Here is a 25290-nt window from a genome sequence, read left to right as displayed (position 1 = left end):
GCGAGGGCCGTAACAGCTAGCGGCACATGACTACATGACTACATTGTCAAGACGAACGTTTCATCTCAGAGCAAAATCAAGGCACGGAAGGAAGTGATGGCATCTCCTACCATCCCATTTTCCACTGTCACATATTCCGGTTCACCTTACCTCGCTGGATATATCATTTAGTTAATCAACTTCGGGTCTGACGCTTGCGCTATTCTTCTTGAAACTAGCGAAAGAAGCAGCCCCATGTAGTACCCTCTTCTACGAGGACAATGTTCTAGTGGACTGCATTATCCGAAACCAGAGCTTGTTGCCCTATTGGACAAACCTTTTTTTTTTTTTTTGAAAAAGCTGCCGTGCACCTACTACACACAAATGTTCTCGAAGTACTTAAGATCCTGATTCAGTCAGCATTTCAGAACTCAACACTGAGTTGCCAGAAAGGAATTGGCAACAGCTATGTTATTAAGTCCGTTTCTTTGATATTTGAAAAATTTCGCAGAATTCTTCTTATCAATTAATTATACCAGGAAAGTGACAGAGAAGACCGAAAGGCCAACTCCTTATGTGCCCGTGCAGGAAGACTTTGAGCCTGAATTTTCTAGACGCAGTTCGCATTTTGATAAATTGGTGAATATATAGTGCAATGTGTAACTTTGAAGGAAAATTTTTTTATTGTTTGCTGCTCTTTTAAATTCTGCTTAACTGTTTATGCCCATTTCATTGATTAAAAGTAGTCGCGAGACTACATGTACATCTTCGGTCTTTCAACCGACTGATACGTTTTGAACGAAGCTAGAACAGCCCAGTCCACTCGACAAGTGAAATTTTTACTATATGAGTAAATTTTTGTTATTTACTCTGAATCTGAGACGCGCCATGAAGTTTTGCCGATGCCTCTTCTGATCTAAACGAAAACGGTAGCGGTTGACAGCATCTCCATCCAACAGTTCACCAAGAACTCACGTCAGGTTGCGCTACACCTGCTTAAAACATTCAAAGGCAGATTGCATAGCCTGGTAAATTTATTTTTGTACAAAACTTAGAGGTAAAAAAATGTTGAAGTGTACCCGAAGCTTCATTCGACCGTGCACGGCCGAACTGACGAAGGAGCGCGTGCGTGAGCGGATTGTTGACTGTATTTTATTCCTCGTACACGATAAATGTTCGATGTTGATGACGGACTTTGTATAAACCATAAGGGGCGAAATGTCAGGACCTGCCAGTTGCAAATGACGCGGGCGAAGCTAAAAGCGAGCGCGCGTTTCCCTTGCGCGTGAACGTCTGCAGCGGAGGAGCAGCAGTTAAAACCCCTCAATAAACTAAAAGTAGCGCCAACATGTGAAGTTTGCCGCCCGTCTCCTCTCCTGCGCTCTCCTTCGTGGTTCGACCCTCTCATTGGCCGAGCGCCATCACGTGCGCGCGCGCGCTTTTTTTTTTTTTTTTTGCTGGGCGTGCAGCTTCCTCCTTTCCAGCGGGGCGGGCGGCGCGCGCGCGGCACATATCGCCGTGTGTTTTGCTGCCACGCGGACTGCTACTAAATCGTTCCTGCTGGCTATTTAATTTTTTTTTCAAGCATGTTGCGCTCTTTGGCCGGCGGCTGATAGAAGCACGGTGGTGAAGGCGAGTTCAACCAACGCAGACATCGCGTACAAATGGTGTCACGCACTGACAGTTGAAAACGGAACCGTTTCAGCGCAAAATATAAAAAAAAACTGCTACCACGCGTCTCAAGTTTCACGGTAGCTTACAATTCAGTCCAACCTGCAAAGAAACCACACAACTGCAGCTTCCACAGCCTAGTTAATTTTTTTTCAAGCATGTTGCGCACTTTTGTCAACGGCTGACGGACTCAAGGAGGTGAAGGCGAGTTAAATCGACGCCAAAATCGTGTACTTATGGTGACACACCATGGCAGCTGAACACGGCACCGTCTCAACGCCAAATATAAAAAAAAAATAACGGCTACCTCCCTCCCCAAGTTTACCGGTAGCTCACAAGTCAATCAAAGCTGCAAAAACACCACACAGACTGCAGCCTCCGCCGCCTATAGTTAATTTTATCTGCAGCTGAAGTTGAAAATACATGGAAGACAACTGCTGCCACACTGCTCAAGTTTACCGGCAGCTCGCAATCCAGTCAACGCTGCAAAGAAACCATACACAAACTGTTCCAAAATTGTTCCTGTCCGCCGCCTAGTTACAAATTTTATAAAGCATGCCGCTGAGTGGCCAAATGTGACGAACTACGGAGATGACGGCGAGGTGAACCAGCGCCGAAATCGCGTATATGTGGTGTATGACACTTAGAGCTGAAACTATTCTGGCGGGAAATCCCTGCCAACATTCGGTAATTATGTTTCAGCAGTGATTAATATTTTAACCTGAACACATTGCGACAAAATGCAAGGCTCTGGTGAGACCCGGCGCACTGCCGCCTCGATCGGCGCGCGCGCGGCGCTGATCAAAACGGCTGTGAAGGGCGCCTGCTCCGGAGAGCGCGCGCACGGCCGCTCAATGGCGCGCGCTAGTCGCGCACCCCGTAGGTGGAGCCACGGTCGAAATGTTGAAAATGTTGAAACGGTTGAAACAGACCCAATTGGAGAGGCCGTAAGAGAAGAGAAGCGCTCTCTCCCTCGAGACCGGCCGTGCCTACGCGCATCCGCGCCCGCGCTGCGCGTGGCTGTCTGCGGAGTCTGCGCAGCCCGCTCGCTCGGGAGCGCGTGCTACGTTCAGCCGCGCGTGCACGCGGAGCGGGAGAAGGAGAGTGAGGACGAGGGGGGTTGGTGGCGCGTTCTCGCGCGCAAAGCCGGCGCTCTTTGCCAGTGGGATTTCTTAATTTTGCTTTTTTTTCTGTGCCCCGGCTGACATAGAGGCTGGCTGGAGGCATGTTTTTATCGGTGCTTTTGAAAGCAAGAAATTACGATTAATTAATTGATCGCCGGACATTGTTTTCAAAGAGCGCTTGTTGGCAGGCTCAGACATACAAAAAAAAAAAATGAATGCGAATTCGCTGCTTGAAGGCGGGAGGCAAACGACAGGTATCTTGAAGGACTTGAGGCGGCACCTCTTGATGCCTCTGTCCATGTTCACAGAATGAAGGGTCCAGCCTTCGAGTGCTCCTTCCTTTCCCTTTGTGACTGGTCACTTGAAAGGGGCCTATTCAGCTCTTCGGGGACAAACGTTTTAGGCAGTGCTGCCGGCGCCGTGGGGCCTGTTTTCGGCGCGTTTAGGATGCGTTCCTTACAAAGGCACAAAGCATGCCGCCTTACCCTTTGGTTCCTGCCGACACCGGCCAGGGGAAGTTCACTGCTGCGGCGCTGCCATCCGAAATCAATGACCTAGCTACCCTTAACGATGAGGGGTTTCTTAACGACCTGGGTCATTCCCCAGAAGCCGAGGCATGCCATTTTTGCGGCAGTTTCCTCTCCACGAGACGAACAGCGAGGAAATGTCTGACGACTTTCCATGCAGACGGGGACATCTCTCCACGGAAATCTTTGTCTTCTTAATTCCACTGTTACGCTGCGCAATTCCTAGTTCAGTTATCTCCTATAGCGAACGCGCAGTTTTGAGCTCCCGAAGCAGGATCGCGTATGAGGATAGGATGATTGACGTAAAGTGATCGCATTAATGACGAATATCTGTTTCTTGAGGCCGACCCGGTTCCACGATGGCTGCTTCAGCACCGCCAGTTAGAGAAGTACGACACACGAACGGTACGAGATATCCCCCCCCCCCCAAAAAAAAAGAAAAAAAAAAGGCCCACAACCATCCCGTTACCGTTTCCACACAATCTTCGCGAAAAAAGTGCACTGTCATTATTTTCCTTCTAGTTCTTTTCTTTCTTTCTTCTTCCCCCCTCATTGTTAGAACCCGACGGTGGCCACAATGCGGCTGGAGGAGGAGAGAAACAACCGAGCGCGCGCGCGCAAACACGTGCTAGAAAGCAGCGCGGAGCAGACGACAACATGCTTTTCTATGCGGCGGCTAGCAGACGACGCGGCCGGGCTGCGCGTAGATTTTGACGGGGTCTCCATGGAGGGCGCTGACGCACAGAGCGGCGCAGCGCCCCCTGGCCCAGGTTTTCTCCCCTATACATCCAAGACAAGACCTTCGCACTTATTGCTACGCACCGAGCCAATCATGAAACTCGCCTGCGTCACACACCCAACGGGCATCACCTCCTCACTCGAATCTTTGACGAAGCTAACCTACACTTGCCCATATTGGACCACCTTACAGCACCATGGACAGAAACATTGGTAACAGATCCAAAACCCATTCCAACCAACACCAAAGGACCAGGAAGAGATCACCGACAACGCCACATAATTGATACACAAGACCAGCACATCGGTCTCCGCATTTATACCGACGCCGCCCTATATCATGACGATGACACCGGCATCACGTTTGCAACCACTGCTTACTACCAAGAGGGTTCACAGCTGCACGCCACTAGCCACAGTGGTCGCAGGTACTGGTCCGCAACTGAACTCGAATTAACAGCCATCGACGAGGCCCTTCAACACTGCACCAAAGGAACAGATCGTTTCATCCACATCTACACCGACAGTCAAGAGGCTATAAAAACCCTGAAAGCCCGTTCTTACAAGACCTCGGTACAACACAGCATCAAAGAGCGCTGCCGATACCTGCGAGAGACCTCACAAGTCTCGGTATGAATACATTGGACACCTGGACATCACGCACAAGGAACTGGGAACAGAATGGCCCACGAGGCCGCTGGCGCGCAGCTAGAGGAAGACCGCCGGCATAGCCTTGATGTGGGCCCGTCCAACTCGGACCACCCTTACTGTTCTCCCGTCTCCTTCATCATATCGGACTCTGTCATCACGCGGCTTAAACATAAGCGGAGGGGTTTGTTGCGGGACCTTGTCCCCGGTATTAATCCTCCGATCCCTTCCGGCCTCTCTCGTCCAGCCCAAGTTCTAACTCACAAGGCGCGAGCCGGTGCAGCGTACACACCGGACATCCTGAGTCAATGGCGCCGAACCAAGATCAGCTGCCCCAACTGCCCTGCTGACTCCGTTGACCTGCAGCACTTGGTCTGGACCTGTCCTGGCACGGCTGGCCTCCGCGCACGCTACACATCTGCTCACCACATTCAGAGCTACGAAGACTGGACAGCCCCCAATACCAACGCCAAGCGCAAGCTTAGTGCCCTGCTAGACTTCATGTCGGAGTCTGGCGCCCTCAACCTCACCTAACCCACCCCCTTCCCCTCTAGGCCTCAGGTCATCCTCATGAATAAAGGTTTATGAATGAATGAACCTTCGAAGTCGGCGCGTACCGCACGGCGCCGTACGACACCGTGAAGGGCATCATCCGAGGCATCCCTGTCGACGAGAAAGCCGAAGATCTCGACAGCAACATTGTAAACGACAGAAACCCACTCGCCGTAGGCGCCAAAAGAATCGGCAACACGACCAAGATCATAGTAGCCTTCAGAGGACCCAAGGTACCGAACTTAGTTCGATATGGTGTCACGCTCATACCGTGCCACCTGTACAGAAAGCAAATTGACGTCTGCCACCGGTGTGGTCGGGTCGGGCATCGCAAGGACGTGTGCCCGATGCCATCCAACCGGATCTGCAGGGGCTGCGGCCAAGCGAACCCAAAAGATGACCACAAATGTGCACCCAAATGCAAACTTTGCGGTGGCGCTCACCCGACCGCCGACAGAGAATGTAAAGACAGATACAAGGTTCCCTACGTCGTTCGCAAGCGTCAGTGGGAGCGCCGAAAGGTCGGCCATCAGCTGCCGTCGGAGAGCGATTTTCCACCACTTGACAAGCCAGCTGCCCATAAGTCAAGAACGCCATCGAGAGACCGCGCGCAGTCGAGAAATAGCAGCTGCAGGAGCCAGAGCAGAGACACGCGAAAAACGAAAACCCAAGGATCACCGTCGCGTGAGAGAGTCGGTTGAGGCAACGCCGCACAAGGTATCATGAAGACAAATCCGAGCTACAACGCCAAGACAGAAGACAACGCTTCAACCAAGGAACGAGAGATCAACGAGGCCCTAAAAAAGGAGAACGCGACCCTGCGAGCCACCATCAACAACCTCACCAAGGAAATCGCGGAGATCCGCAACGCCCTCCGCAACGTCGAACAGCAAAGATCCAGCCCGAGCGGCAACAACAAGGCCGAAGCAACTACGGCCGACGCAGACAAGGAGCCGGCAACGAAGAAGAGGGCCGTCGAATCACGCAAGACCAAGAACAACATGAGCAACTGCAGCACCGCCAGCAGCAACAACGTCGAGGCCAAACTCAACAGCCTCGAGGATATGATCAAATCGATGAAGCAAGCCATCGAAGCCTTCCAAACGGAGAACGTCAATAGACTCAACAATCTGGAAAGAAGCGTGCAACTAATACTAAGCAACCCAACGTTCGCGCCAGTACAGCATCAAATCAACCAAGCGCAGCAACACGGATAATTCCGAATCGGACAATCATGGCCTCCAACTCCACGGGCATAACAGTGTGGCAGTGGAACTGCCGCGGCTTCGTCAAGAAAAAGGCAGTCGTCCAGCAGTACATCGAGCACGCGGCTCGCAAGCCCGGCGTGCTCCTCCTCCAAGAAACACTAACGGACAAGCCGTCCCTCCCCGGCTACAGGGTGCACGCGGGCCCGCCCGACGGCAGAGGCCTGTGCACCCTGGTCAGGAAGGGACTCACCTTCGTCGAACACCGGCTAAGCAATGTCAGGATTGAACACACGCTCACCGAACTCATACCGACCAAGCAAAGAAAAAACAGCATCTTCATTTTAAACATCTACAGTAACTCATCGCGGAGACTCCAGAGGTTAAGACATTCTTAACAAGGCAAGCACGACGGCCGGCCAGAGCACGCTGATCGCATGCGGCGACTTTAATGTGATGGATCCGGCATGGGGCTACGTCAAAAGCAATGCGAAAGGCAGAAACCTATCCCAAGACGCGGCGGAACTCGACTATACCCTCATAACCGACCCGGCTTACCCAACGAGAATTGGAAACTCTGTGTCCCGAGATACCAGCCCCGACCTCACGTTCGTCAAGAACATCGAACCGATCACGATCATGTGGAGGAACACGGGGGTGGACCTCGGTAGCGACCACATGATATTGGAAATCGTCATACCGGAGCAGAGCAGTACCAAAGTCAGGAAACGTACGTGGATCGATTGGTCTGCTTTCAGAGATAACAGAAATCAGGAAGCGGAAGAGAACGAAATCGACGACATCGACGCGTGGACCAACAAGATCCTCCAAGATGTTCGAAACTCAACCAAAGACATAGTAACAGACCTCGAAACGAACAGAATGGATAGCCGACTGGCCCACCTTATCGAGGCCAAGCAGTCCATTCTCAACAGACGGAAACAACAACGCCTTAATCGTAGGCTACGAAAGAAAGTCGCAGAATTCAACAGAGCAATCGAGGACCACTGTCGAACGCTATGTGCGCAACAGTGGAACGAGATATGCAACGCTGCCGACGGCCAGATGCACAACGGGAAAACATGGAACTTGCTGAAGCATCTGCTCGACGAAACCAAGACTAAGTCACACCAAAGGGACCGGCTGGCGAAACTCATCCATCGAGAAGTCACTAAACACGGCGCCGATAAGGTGATGAAACGCATCAGCGACAGATACCTGCCGACTACGCCCAAGGAGTGCCATGGACCTTACGGGGGGCTGCCAAACGCCCGTCTCGACAGAGATATAGACGTAGAAGAAGTTCGCACGGCACTGCAGGACCTCAACAGCAGGTCGGCGGCCGGACTGGACTGCATCGCCAACAAGGCGCTTAAGAACCTCGACGACAAATCCATAGAAAGCCTCACGAGCTATTACAACAAATGCTGGAAAACGGGAACGCTGCCGACGCAGTGGAAGAAGGCCTAGATCATCCTAATCCCCAAGCTGGGCAAGCCATCCGACACGGATAACCTCCGACCCATATCGCTCACATCTTGCGTGGGCAAGGTGTTGGAGCACGTCCTGCTCAACAGGTGGCAAGAATACCTCGAGAAAGAAGATCTCTACCCGGAAACGATCATTGGCTTCAGGCAGCATCTAAGTACCCAAGACGCCATGATACAGCTCAAGCACCAGATCATCGACGGCAAAACTGGCGACAACAAAGCAGTACTGGGACTCGACCTGCAGAGCGCCTTCGACAAGGTGAAGCACTCAGCGATCCTATCGAAAGTCTCGAAACTCAACATGGGAGAGAGATCATACAATTACATCAGACTTCCTCACGGACAGAACGGCCGAGCTCAGAGCGGGGGACCTCCAAGCACAGGAGAAGAAGCTGAGAAGCACAGGCACACCTCAGGGATCGGTCATCTCGCCGGTGCTTTTCAATCTCGTGATGATAGGAGTGGCCGAAAGGCTCAGGAACATCAAAGAAGTCCGACATACGATATACGCGGATGACATAACGCTGTGGGTGGAAGGGGGCAGCGATGGCCACATCGAATCCACCCTACAGGCGGCCGTTGAAGCGATCGAAGACCAACTCGACGGAACGGTGCTCAGATGCTCGCCGAGCAAGTCGGAGCTCCTCGTCTACCCGCCCGTCAAGCACCGCAAACCTAAGAACAACCCGAGAGAGTACGAGGCAATCAAAGTCAAGACCGGAGAGGGAAACGCGATCCCAAGAGTCAACAAGATCAGTGTTGGGGGTGACGATCGAGACGCACGGCAGAAACGGCGAGACCGTCACCCGGCTCATTGCGAAAGCGGCGAACGCCACGAGACTACTCAAACGAGTCACGAACAAGAAAAGTGGAATGAAGGAAGAGAGCCTGATCAGACTGATCCACTCGTTCGTCATATGTCACGTAGCGTACGTGACGGCCTACCACAAGTGGAACAAGAGCGAGAGAAATAAGATAGATATACTCATCCGCAGAGCCTACAAGACGGCACTGGGACTGTTCGAAACAACGAGCACCAAACGCCTTCTGCAGCTAGGGGTGCACAACACGCTGGAGGAGATAGCGGAGGCCCAGCGTGCCGCACAGCTCGAAAGACTGTCTACGACCAAGGCCGGCCGGAAAATCCTGGACAACCTGGGAATTGGATATCAAGGCAGGGAGCAGACGCAGCTCTCCGTCCCCGATGAGATCAGGCGCAACATCAGAGTGGACTCGGTACCGAAGAACATGCACCCGGAGTATAACAAAGGGAGGAGAGCAGCGAGAGCCAAGGCGCTGATAGACCAGCGCGCGGCCGACACACACGCAAGCTACGTTGACGCGGCTGAGTATGCCAAGATGCACGGGTTCACGACGGTCGTCGTCGACGCGACCGGCACCGTTCGCACGACCGCCAGCACGAGATGCACCAAGGCAGAGCAAGCGGAGGAGGTGGCCATCGCCCTGGCCATCGCCGACCGCGACTGCCACACAGTGCTATGCGACTCGAGGCAGGCGGTGAGAAATTACGCCAAAGGCAGGATAGCGAAAGAAGCTGTGCGCATACTGCAGGCATCCAAAAACGACGATGGCAGCAGACAAGTGAGAATCAAGTGGTTCCCGGCGCACGCGGGCGAGGCGTCAGACCGCAACGCCAACCACAACGAGACGGCACACGCCGAGGCGCGCGCGCGAACGGACCGCGCCTCGGTCGACTGGCCGCTGTGGTTCAGCACCAAAGACCGAATGACGGACTACAACGAAATAACCAAGGTGTTCCGCCTAGCTCGCAGAACTCTTCAACCCACTTGCTCGGGGCTCAGTCGAGAGCAAGCCGTTTTATTCAGACAGCTACAGACGGGCTCACTCCCCAGTCCGTCGCTGATGCATAGTATGTATCCCGAGACGCACCCGACAGACAAATGCAGAGTCTGCCGAACGGAGACGGCCGGCTTCGCACACATGCTGTGGAATTGTACCAAGTACCAGGAAGAAGCTAAGTCTGGGAGGATCCCGCCGCGACTGGAAGCAGCCACAGGGAGCGACATCAAGAGGAGCAACTCTGGGCCTTCCAGCAGGTCATCAAGGCGCTGGCCCGGCAGGGAACCAGCGAGCCGGCCACGACGAGCTGGGACCCAGGCCGCGCGGCCGGTACCCAGAGGACGACGTAGGCCCCGTCCGGAGCGCGCGCGCGCGAGCACGCGTTCTACTGCAGGCCCCGAATAAACGTTTTACCAATCCAATCCATTCACTGTTTTCTCTTTATAGAGGTATGTATATATGTGCACATCTCAGTCAAGGATATCACTGATTTGACTTTCCCAATTGGGAATGTTTCCTTAGGACCAAATAGAAGCTATGGGAAGCCCATTTGGTTTCAATTGGGCGTCCCACTTGGAAGTGAAGAAACCCATTGGACTTTCCAATTAGCCCAATGGGTTTATTCAATCCCAGTTGGGACGCCCTGTTGGTTTCTTCTTTCCTAATTGGGAGTCACGAAACCAACTGGGCACCCCAATTGGGATTGAAAGAAACCCATTGGGCTTCTCAACTGGAAGTGAAGAAACCAGTTGGGTTGGACAGCACCCATTGGACAAACCATTTGAGATTGGCAGAACCAATTCAATCTGACTGGTCGTCCCAGTTGGGCCCATAGATTTTTTTTTACTGGGAGTTGTCGCACTAAGCATTGTCCTGTTTCCGTGTGACTCAGGCGGACTAATTGGTTGGTGCATTGAGCCTCTATTAATTCGTTCATGGTATTGTACCAGTGGCCAGCAGACATTCTGTGCTAAGCGTCCGTGGAAGACGTAGGGCCGAGGTGACAGCCGTGCGTATTAGGATGTCCGCCTACTCTGTCTGGCGTTGAGTATATGGTATGGGAGGTGGTACGTGATTTGGCTAATCATTAATGCATTGGTCATATTGAGGGTCTCGCCTTCAGACATCAGTCCATCGTTGCGCGCTGCCACGCGCTTGATTAGTTCAGCAGCCTGTTTCGTCTGTCTTTGCAAGAGCTGAAGGGTGGCGGTTGCATCAAGTGCGTTAATGAGAAGGCCGAGAATCTTCACCTGACACACAATGGGCACTGGATTTCCGTACATGTGAAGTTCAATGGGGGGATCCCCGGGTAGGGGTTTCAGCTGCAATAGTTCCGATTTAGTTGGAGAGCAGTGGAGGTCTGTGTTTAGATAGGTGGCGGTGATGTCTATGGCAGACTAACATATCCTGGGCTGTCCCAAGGGATCCTCCCGTTGTCCAGAGGGTTATATCGTCTGCGTACATGGCTGTGTGGAGCTCTGGGACAGCAGCAAGGGCCTTTGCTAACGGCGCTAGCGCCACATTAAAAAGTAGCAGCGATAGGACCGCCCCTTGAAGGGTTCCCCGTTTAGGCAAAGGGAAAGGCTGGGAGGCGATGTTGTGGCTGTAGGAAGAAGGAGAACAAAATGCACGGGCCTGCTACTGGCTCCGTAGCTGAGCGACCTCGGCTGCTTCGTGCGGACAGGAGAGAAAGTAGAGAAGAAAGAAAAAGAAAAGGGAGAGAAAGACGCGCGCTGGTCAACAGCCGTCGTCCACCACCTAAACGGTGGCGAGTGCAATGACGGCCTACAACAGATAAAAATTCGGTGGCTGACTAGCCCCCGCCGCTCCAGGAACAGCCACCCTTCTCACACGCTGGGAGGTGATATCCCCAAGGTAACGTGTCGTGCGTCCTTGAAGGAAGGCCCGAACATATTGCCATATGCGTGTGCCGCAGCCCGTGGTGGCTAATGTCGTCAGGATATGGACGACATTCCCGGCACGCGTGTCGGGGGCGGTGAAGAGGACGCCTATTTTCGATGGAAATAAAAGTTGTACAGCCAATGGCTTATCGTATCGAATGCCTTGTGAATATCCAGGGCCAGTATGGCGCGCGTAGAGGCTGTGCGGCGCTTAGTGTTAAAGAGACTGGGCGAGAAGTGCATCTTGCGCCGAGACGTTTGGGTGGAAGCCAAATTGAACATGGGAGAGACAGCCTGTTGCTTCTATAAACGGTTGCAGGCGATTGAGAATGGCATGCTCAAAGAGCTTGCCGACGTCCAGCTCCTGATCTCTTGCAATAATAACAGTTAAGGTGGTTTTGCTTTCTTGCCGCTGTGCAATCACCACTGCATGTGTTAGAAGAGACTGAAAAGTCAGCCCTGCTCACTGCCATGGCTAGTATATGTGTCGAAGGTCGTATACACACAGACACTCGATTTGTCACACCTCTGGCCCCACGTTGGGCGCCAAAAATATAGGGGTTATTCTCGCAAGAATGCGCCACGGGGGCGCTAGGCGCTACAGTCGCCTCTAGCCCCGACGTGCAGCCCAAACAGACAGAGCTGTGACCCTCAGCCCGCGGTGCGAGAAATCGCTACTGTGGCGGGTTCGAGCCAGAGGGGACAGACACCGAGTTAAGTACTCGAACAGTTTATTATGCTCCAGTAACGGCAAGAAAAATACACTCAAGAACAACCGCCGTGTAGCGCGCGAACGCCGCGTACGCGGGTGAAATAAAACCACCTAAAGGGGAAGCACGAGCGGGGAGGTGAGAGGTAGTCTGCTCACCTGGCTCGTCTTCGTGCTCACGGCCCGCGGCGGGAAGTGTTCGCTGAACCGGGAGCAGAGGGTGAAGGCGGCGGTCTCCCCGACGGAAAATGACAACAGTGCGCGTGCATGCTCAATCGCCGAAAGACGCCGAGGGAGTTGCGGCAGACGCACTCATCGCCTAGGGTCGGGAAGAGGAGGTTTCCCGGGTAGGCCGAGAGGAGAGGAGGAAACCTGTGCGGTGTCACCGCGGGAGCCTGGGAGGGTGGCCAGTGGGTCCTCTCCTCGCGGTCCTCCCCAAGCGCGCGCGTAATCACATGTGTTAATTACGCGTGGACCTTTATAATGGGGCAGGGGTTATGAATCCCCACAGAGCAAAGACCGAAGGGCATGACTTGGAACTCGTATAGCCCGTCGGGTGTAATGAAAGCCGTCTTCTCGCTGTCACTCTCATCGACTTCTGTCAGTACCCATACTTGAGATCCATGGTGGAGAAGTACTTTGTATTGCACAGGCGATCTAAGGCATCATCGATTCTAAGCAAGTGGGTAAACATCTTTTTTTTTTCGTTTTTTGCAACGTTGTTCAGTCGACGATAGTCAACGCAGAAACGGAGTGTGCTGTTTTTTTCTCTTTACAAGTATACAACCGGTACGAGGTGCAGTCCAGGGGCTCCGTGAGAGTCGATTGATATTGTAACAGTACAGAAGAAGATGAAGTTTAGAAGACAAGTGAAGCGTAACAATATAATTATCGAGCATTTCTTTGACTTGCACTCTGATGGCAGTACGTTGTTTTGCGGAAACCCGACAAGGCGACTGACGGAGTGGTCGAACAGCTTCGTCTGTAATGACGCGGTGCTTTCCAAGGTGCATTCGACCAACGCGTGACGATGAGGCAAATGCATTAGAGTAGCGACTGAGGAGGTTCCGCAGTTTTATTTGCTACTTTGGAGGTAACGCTGGGTTCACGTCGCACGGCGGTTCAGTGTGCACAACTATGACATCGAGGTATGCTACAGTTGTCCCTCTGTTCAGATGCTGGTGTTCGTTGCTTGAAGTTCGTAAGAACATCAACTTTGCCATTTTCAAGAAAAACAGCTGCCCTGGCAACTGCTGTGCCTCTTTCTATAAGCAGTTTCTATTTGGCATCGACGACACCTTCAGTTTGGCATGGGAACCCACATTCACCATAACGCTCGAACGTGGGGACAGACTCACATGGTCATCAATAATGTGAAGCGCAGCGGGGAGCGGGAGGTTCGATGACATTATCAATTGAAAATCTTACCGACTGATTCTGCAAATCGATAATTTCGCCATTTTCCGTTAGAAGGTCAATACCGAGGATGACGTCACGGGAACGGTGAACACGACGAATGTCGTCAGAAAGTTTTGCCATTTTACAGTAATCCTCGCTGTGCACACTCCAGCGGCATAATTAAATGTCCTTCAGCGGTGCGTATTTGCGGGCCATTCCATGCTGTTGTGAACTTTCTGAGAGCTGTTGTGAACTGTCCGCCCAGAAATGAAAAATCAGAGCCAGTGCCGACTAAAGCAGTGACGTGTGCCATCGATGGAGATTTGTAGGTCGGCAGTTTACGGCGTCGGGCGGCGGAACTTTCGAGGCGTACGATCTCGGCTTCGGTGCTCTGAAGGAGCGGTGCATCTGAGGTCGGCGTCGTGGTTGCTTTGAGTATCGGCAGGTTGTCGTTTCGGCTTCGGCTCAACAGCTTTCCATGTAATATGAGTTGTGGTGTTCTGCGAAGAACTGCAGTGCTACTGTGGAGGATCTTGGAGTTTTCGTACTAGAGCAGCCGCACCTCCAGAGGCTGCAGCATCTAGTTTCCCTACGGGGGCTTTAGGGTTCCCCCTGGTGCCCAGGAAAGCTGTACCTGCGAGGCGATTACGATCGGAAGCGGCTTGGACCTGGGTTGGCATGCGAAATGTATTCTGCAATTTCGCGTGGCCGCTGTCCAGGCAACGGATGACGGGCACAAAAAGGAAACCTACGGAGGCCGAGTTCCCTGTAGCGGCAGCGGCGACAGATGTGTCCAGCTCCCCGCAATGACAGCACAACGGTTGGTGGTCAGGTATTCGCCAGACATCAGTCCTTCGAAAGCAGCAGAGACGTACGTTTGGGCAGGAAGACACATGTGACCGGTGCGCGTGGCTCGTAGGATGGTGTCAAAGGCGGCATGTAGCAGCTGGTGACAGCTAGCTCAAGGTCTGGAGCGGCGGTGTAGCTGGGTGCGGGCACGCCCAGCGCCTGTTGTACTTCTTTGCGGATAATGTCAGAAACTGTAGCGACCAGTGGCTGTAACGATTCCGTGGAAAATGGTGTGGCTTCACCTAAACTGGCGGCGATCATGGACACGTAAACTGAAGAATAAACTGGCTACGTCTCTAACCGCGGTTATCGGGAACTGAACTTGGCGACCTCGGTTTGCTTCGTTATTCGAGAAAATGGCGGCGTCTTAAAAACATTTGAAACTATTCAGGCAACGTTTTGTTTTTATTGGATTGACAGTGTCTGCAAAGTTGACCTCTGACCGTGTCACTTTGTCGGCACCCAAAGGTCTGCCGGGGTAAAGCCAATAACCAATCTCAACATCGGCCCAACCTTGTTGGTTTAGCTTGAGCTGAAGTCGGCCAGGGTGTCTAAGTTGGATCAACATTGAGCCAAGGTTGCTTTTTCAGTTGTGTAATTAACGCAGGCACTACAATGGCCACCAGATCCAATATATCAATAGTACAAGAAACACTGCGCCAAAGAAATATTACGTAATAGAAGAAACTACCGCGATGCGCGCGCACGCACACACACACACACACACACACACACACACACACACGCACGCGCACACACACACACACACACACACACACACACACACACACACACACACACACACACACACACACACACACACACACACACACACACACACACACACACACACACACACACACACACACACACACACACACACACACACACACACACACACACACACACACACACACACACACACACACACACACACATAGCAGCAACTTTCAGCGAGCTTATATATCTCCCACATAAGGCCTTTATCTCAGAGCCAATGAGTCCGGCAAGTCGACGCATCAGTCATTTTCAAGCTTGCGACGGTAAAAATGAAAAATAAATACAGGCATCTTCATGCTGCTAATAATTTTTGTTTAAAAAGTGCGCTCTGCTGCCTTTGTACGAACATTATGCTAATCCATTCCCTAAAACATACATGCTAATTCTTAAGAAGCCGCCATTCCGAGGGCTGTTCATATTATTACGCGATAACGACGACGAACAGCCATTGCATGCATCGGGTTTGCAGAAAGCAGCAGGATTCAATAGGATATGCACATTACCAATGTAATATATTAGAGTTGTCAGCTTTATTTTATAGATTTCAATCCACATATTGCACGTGATTTGTGGCTGGCTCAAAGTACTTGGCCGGAGTAGCCAACCATGGTCCTACTTTCGGTCACGTCAGGCTGCCGATCCCTGGCGCCGACTAATAAATTTCCTACCATTTGACAATTGTTGGCTGAATGTATTTGGTCAACTATTAACCAGTGCAGCCAACCACGGCCCACCTGTGGGCCTGCATTAGTTCGTCGAGAATACAAGCTGGCGTGCTCTGCCCAGTCGTTTACCGACGGTTGGCCGTCGATCAGTTTCAGCTGGGATGAGGCAGAAAATTACTTGTATCGTAGCGCGCCCTTCTACTATCATCTCAGTATGAGTCAGCGATCCCCATGAGGGATTCATTTTTGCCGTTATTTTATCCCAGAGATTATTTACGCGCACACCTTCTAACTGGATTAACCGAGATAATGTTGGCGGACCGTGATTAACGATAAGCGCAGTGAAATTCGGTACCCACGGTTAAGAATAACCGGTGTTAGTTTGCCCGTGTGACTAGGGTAAACGTCGATCGGCAAACCACGATTAAACTGCTGCCAATTTTTCTTCTCCGCTGACTTCACCTTTCTCGTGACCGTCATTTTTGTCTGAGCCTCCGTAGGATCCGATCCGCACGCACGTGCGCTTGCTTGCTCCTGTCAGGCCGTCGGTGGTGGTGGTGAACTCTTTTATTGCGCCCAAAAACAGGGGACCAGTCAAATGGCCGGTTGCGCTGACTTAGAGGAGGTCGGCGGGGATCCTTTGGGATGCCGCGGCCTCCACCACGCGTTGGATAAGCCAGCGTTGGTCTGCTGGCTCGGAAGTACACAGGAGAGACTCCCACGTCTCTGGAATGTTTGTGTTGTCTGTGTTGTAATGTGTACAAGTCCACACCATGTGTATGAGTGTGGCCGGAGTTGAGCAGTGTTTACACATGGGGGCTATCTGATCCGGGAAGAGCCTGCTGTATAAGAGGGGGTGTGGAAAGCTGCCAGTTTGTAATTTGCGCCATTGGACGGCCTCGCGTCTTGTTAGATCGCGGTGTGCGGGAGGATATGTGCACCTTTGGAGTCGGTAGTGCTGGAGTATGTCCGTGTAAGTGGTGAGTAGAGAAGCGCGTGATATATTAGTGTCAGCGGAAGCAGGGTGGCTGATAATACTCTCGGCTCGGCAGCTGGGATCTCGAGCGAGAGTGTTTGCCTGGGCGTTTCCGCTGAGCGACTCATGGACTGGAGCCCAAAGAAGTAAGCGAGATGTGGAAGAGGGTGCTGTAGAACGTAGAATGTGCAACGCCTGGCAAGAGATACGGCCAGCATCGTAATTGCGAATAGCCTGTTGAGAGTCACTGATGACGACTTTGGTATTAGGGTCGGCTAGCGCTAGCGCAATGGCAACCTCCTCAGCTGCGGTGACTGTTTCTGTATTGCGAATGCTGCAGGCTGTGTACCAGCTGCGGTGAGGGGCGAGAGCTACCGCCACCATCGCTGGCCTCGATGGATGGTAAGAGGCGTCCGTATACGTGACGTCCGGACGTCCACTGAAGCGTTTCTCGAATTGACGAGCCCGATCGGCCCGTCTCTCGACGTCGTGTTCCGGGTGCATCCGTTTGGGAATGGGAGGAATGCGGAGATTTAGACGATATTCCGGTGTAAGTTCAGCGTAACTTGGGGCCGATCTCGGCGGGGAGATCCCAACTTGCTGCAGTGCCGCTCGGCCAGCGTGTGTGAGTGAGAGCCGCTCATACTGGGCGGTGAGGGTGGCCTCGATCAGTTCGCTCACGGTATTGGAGATTCCGAGAGCCATGAGCTTATGGGTAGCTGTGGACATGGGAAGACCTAGGGCCGTCTTGTATGCTTTTCGAAGTGACGCCTCTAGCCGTTCGCTTTCGGCACGAGTGAGACGTAAGTAGGGTCCGGAGTAGGTGATGCGGGAGCAGATGAAAGCTTGAACGAGGCGCAGGAGGTTGGACTCTCGCATGCCATGATGTTTGTTGGAGATTCGCTTAAGGAGGCGTCCGATCTGTAAAACCAACTGGTCGATGCGTTGGATCGTGATGTTGTTGCTGCCGTTGGCCTGTAGATGCAAGCCCAAGATCCTGATGTTGTCTGTTCGAGGAATCGGGTTTCCTTGCACCTGGAGGTTGATGTCAGGAAGTATATTTGAAGGGCGTCATCCCGGGGAAGGGATGATGATATACTAGGACTTTGTCGCCGAGCAAGTGAGGCCAACTGTACTTAGATAATCTCCAATCCGTTCGATAGCGGCGTGCCACGGTTTCCCGGAGAGATGATGGAAGGATCTCCAGTGCCGGCTTTAAGTTGCACTGTGCGGTTGGTGAGAAAGTTTCGGATGTACGCATACATGCGATGTCCAACACCGAGAGCTTGAAGTTGTTGAAGAATCGCTTCATGGAGGACGTTGTCGAATGCCTTGGCAACATCGAGGCCGACGATGACTTTCGTGTCTAGTGTACGTCTCATGACTACCTGATGACGGAGAAGAAGCATAATGTCCGGGGCCGCTAAATGAGGGCGGAAGCCGAACATTGTGTCTAGTAGAAGATGGTTGTCTTCGTTAGAGTCTGGTCTGGATAACGTGTTCCATCAGCTTCCCAACGCAGGACGTGAGAGAGATGGGACGGAGGTTGGCCAAGGTTGGTGGTTTGCCCGGCTTGGGGATGAGGACTAGATTGGCGCATTTCCACTCTTGAGGGATGGTACCGCTGGCCCAACATTCTTGAAAATAGTCGGTAAGAGCATGAATGGATGCGTCGTCTATATTCCTAAGCATTTTATTTGAAATGCGGTCAGGGCCGGCCGTCGAAGTCGTCTTGAGGCGATTGAGTTCTGCTCGGACCTCCGCAAAAGTGATTGGAGCGTCTAGACAGAGATTGTACGCGCCCTGATAGAAGGGGAGGTTGGTTGTTGGTTCAGGGCGGGTGTAATTATTTATAAGCTCTTGTTTGAGCTCATCAGACGTGCCAGGATACTGGTGGAAGATTCGCTCGAGCTGTTGGCGTGTCTGGAGCTTGCCTCCTGCTGGGTCGAGTAAATGTCGAAGGAGGTTCCACGTCTTACGAGAGTTTGGAGTCTTGTTCATCTGGTCACATATGTTGTGCCAGCTCTGTCGAGTGAGTTCTATTGCATAGTTCTCGATATTCGTATGTGCGCGCGCCAGTCTACGACGGACATTGCGGTCCCATTTCCGAGTGGCAAGTAGAGCTTCGAGCAACTTCTTGCGCTCCCACAGATGGGCGTAGTAGCGGTCGCAGTGTGGGATACTGTCCTCTAACTCGACGGTTTGAGTGGCGTCGGCCACTTGTTTGACAATTTCGGTTGTCCACGCCTTGATATCAGTAATAGCGGGAGGTTTGTCCTGCTGTTTCCTGTGCGTCCGGAAGGAGTCCCAGTCAATCACCTGAGCCGGCCGCGTACATTGCCTGGTAGGCTCGTGTATTACGATTTCGAGTACGAAGTGATCACTCCCAAAGTTTTCGTGAGTGTGACACCAAGTCGCTTTAACTCCGGAGGTCGTAAAGGCAAGATCCGGCGTTGTATCACGCTGTAGGCCCATACCGTGTCTAGTGGGGTAGGACACGTCCGTGATAAGGGTTAGCTGGTGCGTATGCCAGTCATTCCAAAGGCGTCGACCTTTAGCAGAGTCATTGTGGTAGCCCCAAGCGCGGTGATGCGCATTAAAGTCACCGAGAATGAGGAGGGGTTGCCACTGCGCCAGCTGCTGGGCTTTGAGGAAAAGCGGACCGAAAATATCCTTATGAGCTCGGGGAGGGCTGTAGTCATTAATTATAAACAGACTAGTGCTACGTTTATGCGAGGGTCGAGGTAATATTTCTAAGAAGACGTATTCGGGGAAAGTTGGATCTAAATTGTACTGGAGGACAGTGAGATTACGTTTGACGAGAGTAGCTATTCGAGGTTTTACTCGTTCCGATAGGTATGTACTGTAACCGGCAAGTTTCGTGTTCTTGTCGCATTCCTGGAGAGCTATTAGTTCAGGGCGATCACTCGCGGCGAGGAACTGCTGGAGGACCGGACGCTTACCCGCGAACCCACGACAGTTCCACTGCCAGATGGTGGTGTTACCCGAGCTGCTCGCCATGATTAGGCTGGGATATTTGTGGGGTTTGAACGGGTGTCGGCGCAGGGGCCGCGGGTACAACGGCAGCGAGGAGTTTGCCCTGTGCTTCTATAGCTTTGCTCAGCATCTCAAATTGTTGCGTGACTTGTGAGCCGATTGTGTGGAGTGAGCGTTCGATGTGTACTTCTAAAGCCTTGATGCGAGTTTGACTTAGGTTGCAGCTTTCCTCAACTTTGGCAAAACGCGCCTGCCAACCCTCCGCGGGTTAGTCGGTGTCGGACGTTGTTTTGCGTTTTTGTGCTGATCGGTTGGGAGGAGCGATATCCATAGGTCACATGATCCCTGCGGATGCGGGGGAGACGGAGTGAGTGTGTCCGTCGGCTTTTCGAGAGCCCCTACTCTGAGTATAAGTTGTTGGATGACTGCTGTAAGTTCCATAATCGCTTTGTGTGTGTCTAGAGTAGTGGGAGTCCCTTCCTGCGTACTCACCAGTTCTTGACGTTCTCGTAGATCTGGTAGAGATGGTGGTAGCCCAGGTGGCTGCTGCAAAGGATGAGGAGAGTCCCCTGTCTGCTGGACGACTGCAGGTGGCCCGGGATTGGTCCGGGAGGTCCCCTGAGAACCCATCCGTGGAGCGGGAGACGAGCGGTGGAAAAGAGCTCGAGCGGTCTCGAAGCTGCCGCTGCTGGCTATCGGAGCGTTGTAGGTCCCATCGGCTGGTGCGCTGGAGTGTGATCCGCTTGGCGATCTCTTCGGTCTTGAGTTTCTCTCCCTCAGCATTTCGAATTTTCTCCCACTTCCTGCGCTTGACTTCGTAAGGAATTCTGAAGATTTCCCTGCAGCGACTATCGCCCGTGAGATGTTCTTTGCCGCACAGGCGGCAGATTGGTTTGCACGTGTGGTCGTTGGTAGGATTGGATAGTCCGCAACCTCTGCAGTTGGTAGTTGTGCTTGCACAAACATCGGCTCGATGACCGAGCTCGCCACAGCGATAGCACACCTCGTACTTCTTCTTGAATAAGTTGCATCTGTGGCGACTATTGCAAAAGTAGACCCAAGTAGGCACTTGGCGCTGAGCGAATGTGATGAGTACTGCGGTGGTTTTCCCGAGCCGCCGAAAGTCCACAATGGGTGGGTTACGGTTGTCTTGTAACTCTGCTTGGATTGTATTTCGATCCAGTCGGAGGTCGACGCCGCGAATCACACCACGGTTCGAACTATCATCTGGAGCGCAGTAGACGGATATCTCATACGCCTTGTTGTCAATGGCGATCTCTTTGAGTTGCATCACCCGTTCAGCTCTTTCAACGACTGGGGTGCAGTACGCGAAAGTATTCTGGACCAGGTTAGCTTGTATTAGGTCTTTGTGACGAACAGCGTCCCTGGTGAAGTGAGCAGCAGTGCAAATCGCTTCCAGTAGTTGGTAGGTTGTAATCTTGGAGAGTAGCAGTCCGCCCCGTGGGCGCACAGTTAGCTTGAGAGCGTTGCTGGGTAAGCGAGGCTGGTTCGATGCTACAGATTTTTTGGCTAGTAAGCGTCCTCGCTGCCGAGGCGTGAGCTCAGCTTTCGTCTTCGCACGTAGCCCATTGTCGATTTGGGACGCTTGGTTCGGTCCCGCTTTGTCTCCAGGGAAATCTGGCACGGCAGGCCCTGATGTTGTTCGCGCTTCCCGGAGCTTGTTTACTTTAGTCAACCAATCACTGGCTGCTAATTCTTCTCGAGAAATTGGGATGCCTTCTACGGTGACCCTCATGGCGAACTACTGCGCGCGGGCACGGTCCACGGCGCAGCCCAGCTGGCGAACGCTGCTGCGACGCAGGTGGCGAACGCCACTGCGACGCAGAGCTCCGTATCTTCGGCGCGGCGCAGTAGGCCTAGCGAGGCATCTGGCTTGGTCACGGGGAAAAGTTGACCTAAAATGGTCAAAACTCGTTTTACGTACTTCTGGTTGGTGTCCCTGGATTCCGCTCGTCTTCAGAAAACCGGTGATATCAACGGAAGTATGGCCTCTCCCATGTGTGCCGGAGTCCCGGTTTTATTGCGAAAGTATTACTAGCCCCATTGCGAAAAAATTCTACAGAGCAATTTGGACCACTAAAGTGCGATGAGGCGAAAGCCATTATAGCGCGGTGGATCGTAGCCCTCCACTACGGCAGCTATATATCTCCCTCTCTTCCTTCACTCCCACCTTCCTCCTTTCTTTTACGGCGTGGTACATGTGTCCGCACCCCGCCGGGGTGGTGCAGTGGTAAGACGCTCGACTACCGAGCCGGAGTACCTGGGTTAGACCCCGACTCGGCGGCTGCGTTTGGATGGAGGCGAAACGAAGAGGCGTCCGTGTTCTGTGCGATGTCAGCGCACGTTAAAGATCCCCAGGTGGTCGAAATTACTCCGTAGCCCTCCACTACGGCTCCTATTTCTCTCTTTCCACTTTCACTCCACCTTCCCACTTCCCTTATGGCGCGGTTGAGGTGTCCACAGAAAACAAGTGAGACAGTTACCGCGCTTTTCCCTTCCTATAAATTAATCACTTATACATGTGTCCGCGGATAGATTTGACAGATACTGCGCCTTTTCTATCCTGTAAATCAATTTGAAATGCCGCTGATGCCTGCTGTACTAACGCCTCCTAGAAATCTGGGTCTGCTTATTTGATGTGTGGTGCGATGTTCGAGGAAGCGGCAAATGAAAGGCGCCGAACGGTCGCCTGGACCGGTCGCCCGGCGGGGTCAGCTTCGCCTATGCATGAATCGCCTGGGGAAGTCATGACCATTCGTGACGGCACATGCACGCCCCTTGTCGAACACAACCGGCATTTCATTGAAAGCATCAAAGTTCAGCGGTGTTGTATAATTTGTTTACAGGAAATCAAAGGCGCATCATCTGTCACTCGCTGAATACCGCTAGACAAGGGGAAGTATGATGACCGTTTCAGGATCCAGAGCGTGGCGCAGTTAGTAAAGCTCACGGCTGGGGATCCAAGGGGTGAAGGTTCAATTTCCGTTGAGGCTGAGGTTCAATTTCCGTTGAGGTTGAGGCTTGTGGGGCGCAGGGCCCCACAAGCCTCAACCTCAGAGTGAGGTAAAGTTGAGGTGAGGTCGGCGACAGCTCCAAACTTTTGGAGTGAGGTCATGAAATTGGACCTCAACCTCACACGTGAGTTTGAGGTTGAGTGAGGTCGTCATTGCGTGAGGTCGAAATCGTGAGGTCCAGGCTTTTACTGTTGCCGCGGCTTACTCCGAAGAGCGCCCCTTCTGACGCGCAGTTCGAGCGTACTGCCGCGGCGTGCCCGCGGAGACTCTTGATGTTCGATTACCCCCCGTTCGACGAGCGGATGCTGCAGCCCCTTCCTAGCTTTCGGTATTCCACCATAATGTCCGCAGCCCGAGGACGCTTCTCTCTGGTCTTCTTGGAAGTAGCGTCTTTTATTTTACGGCACGAACTCCTCGTGTCAACTCCCCCACCCCCGCTTCCTCTGCCTTGTTTGTGCAGATGCTTGCCGCCGGCTCAAACACACAGGAGCGCGCAAAGCACATAACTCATGGTGAACCGCGGTGCCTTTGTAAGATGCCGCAAACAAACAAGCAAACAATAACCGAAGAAAATCATATTTGCGCAGACGGCGCGGAGTAGTATTGTTTGTCGTGTGCATGCCCGTTTCCAGGCGCTGGCGTCACGGTTGCTGCCTTATACATTCGATGAAGGATCCCGGTGTACATTACACGGAAACTTTACAGAAACTGGTGTAGCGAAATTGTTAGAGAACGTGATAGAGACAAATAGAAAAAAAAAAACACGAACAAACCAGGAAAACCGGCACAAGACCGTCTGAGCATTTTATCGGGGTCCTCTCTTTCCAATCGTAAGCTATCTTTTTATATTCCGGTTCTGTAAATTTATATTCTTATTCTCCAGAATAACCTCTCTTTGGTCTTGTGCTGCTTGTTCCTTCTCATACCTGTATATTCACTAGTGGCCCAGAACAACTGCAACGCTGAATCATTGCAGCATGGGATGAAGGTACCAGCATTCTTTACATAACCAATATAGAGGTAAAGCATGCAAGAGGATGGGACGGACAGTACAGCTTATAAGACTCAGCTGGTACACAGGAAAGAAGCTTGCGCATTTAACCGTTGGCAAGCATTTACCGAGAAGGAAGCGACAAAAAATTATTTAGGGCTTGTATACAGTAAAGCCGAATGAAAAAAAAAAAAAAATTTCTGCTCCGCTAAGGCCATTTGTTCATCTCTCGAATTCGAGTGAAACCAAGCAATGCAGGAGAATGGTAAAGGATTCTTAACTTTATAATATCAGGTCTCTCTTAAAATCACTTATTTAGATGCAGAGAGAGAGAGAGAGAGAGAGAAAGGAAAGCGTTCCCGTACATGTTTTTATGAGGTAAAAAAATATTGAGTTGTTTTTAGGCTCGAAATTTTGGCGTCTAGACTTAATGTGGCAAATCGAGCGTGTCCCTTTTGTGCTATCATCTGTTCAAGACGGACAAATCAATCGGACGAAAATTTTCATGATCAGATGTCAGGGTATTGTATTCAAACATTCGTTGTTTTTTTCTTTGATCAATTGAGATATACGTGATTGAAACCTATTACATGCTAGTAAGTCGATGTCTCAAGCCTTCTATATGCTCTGGGAAGCGCAGTTGTCCTCTTAGTGTGCAACATTTGTTAGTACTTTTGTCAACATTGTGTATATATATATATATCTTGTATCTTGTATTATATGTATTTCTTGTGGACAGGCTTTCTTCGGCATCTTTCCAGAGGCCCATAGCACAATCCTCCTTTTCACTTACCGGCCCGGTCATTTAGTTTTTCAGTTTTTTTTTAATTGTTGCAAGTATTGCAAAGCACAGTGTAGTCTCTGAAAGCTGAGCTAACACACATACGCCACTGCCTTTGATGTTTATTGGTTATTATCGGCATTCACCGCATGACCAAAACCAGATGCCTAGAGACGGACGCTGCGCGCTGGCCTCCTTTCTGTGATTCTTACCTTTATTTTAAGTTTATTTGCTGTAACTAATTACTATACAGCTTCTCTGGATGCTCTTGCGGTGCACGCGGCTAAGCAGCTTCCATCGTGAAATTTGTTAGTTTAGTCTTTAAAGGAAAACAAGCGAATACCACAAAAAAGCCCGTCTCAAACTTGTTGGCGAAAGAGTATCCAGGATTTTGTTCGGACGTACAAGTATTTATATCGTCTTTTTGTTTTGGACATGGGTGGGAGTTGGAGG

General features: G+C 51.9%; 1 protein-coding gene across 1 annotated transcript; it reads left to right on the top strand.

Annotated features, from left to right (window-relative positions):
* Positions 1-5821: 5821 nt before the first annotated feature.
* Positions 5822-6456, top strand: LOC146198230 (uncharacterized). The gene has a single exon (XM_084591865.1). It carries the CDS (start codon positions 5962-5964, stop codon positions 6454-6456), a length of 495 nt encoding a protein of 164 aa, XP_084447991.1. The 5' UTR covers positions 5822-5961.
* The last annotated feature ends 18834 nt before the right edge of the window (positions 6457-25290 follow it).

This window comes from Amblyomma maculatum, chromosome 2, assembly GCF_055883805.1.
Source record: "Amblyomma maculatum isolate TAMU_Amacu chromosome 2, ASM5588380v1, whole genome shotgun sequence".
Taxonomy (NCBI): domain Eukaryota; kingdom Metazoa; phylum Arthropoda; class Arachnida; order Ixodida; family Ixodidae; genus Amblyomma; species Amblyomma maculatum.
This window is presented reverse-complemented; position numbering and strand designations above follow the sequence as displayed.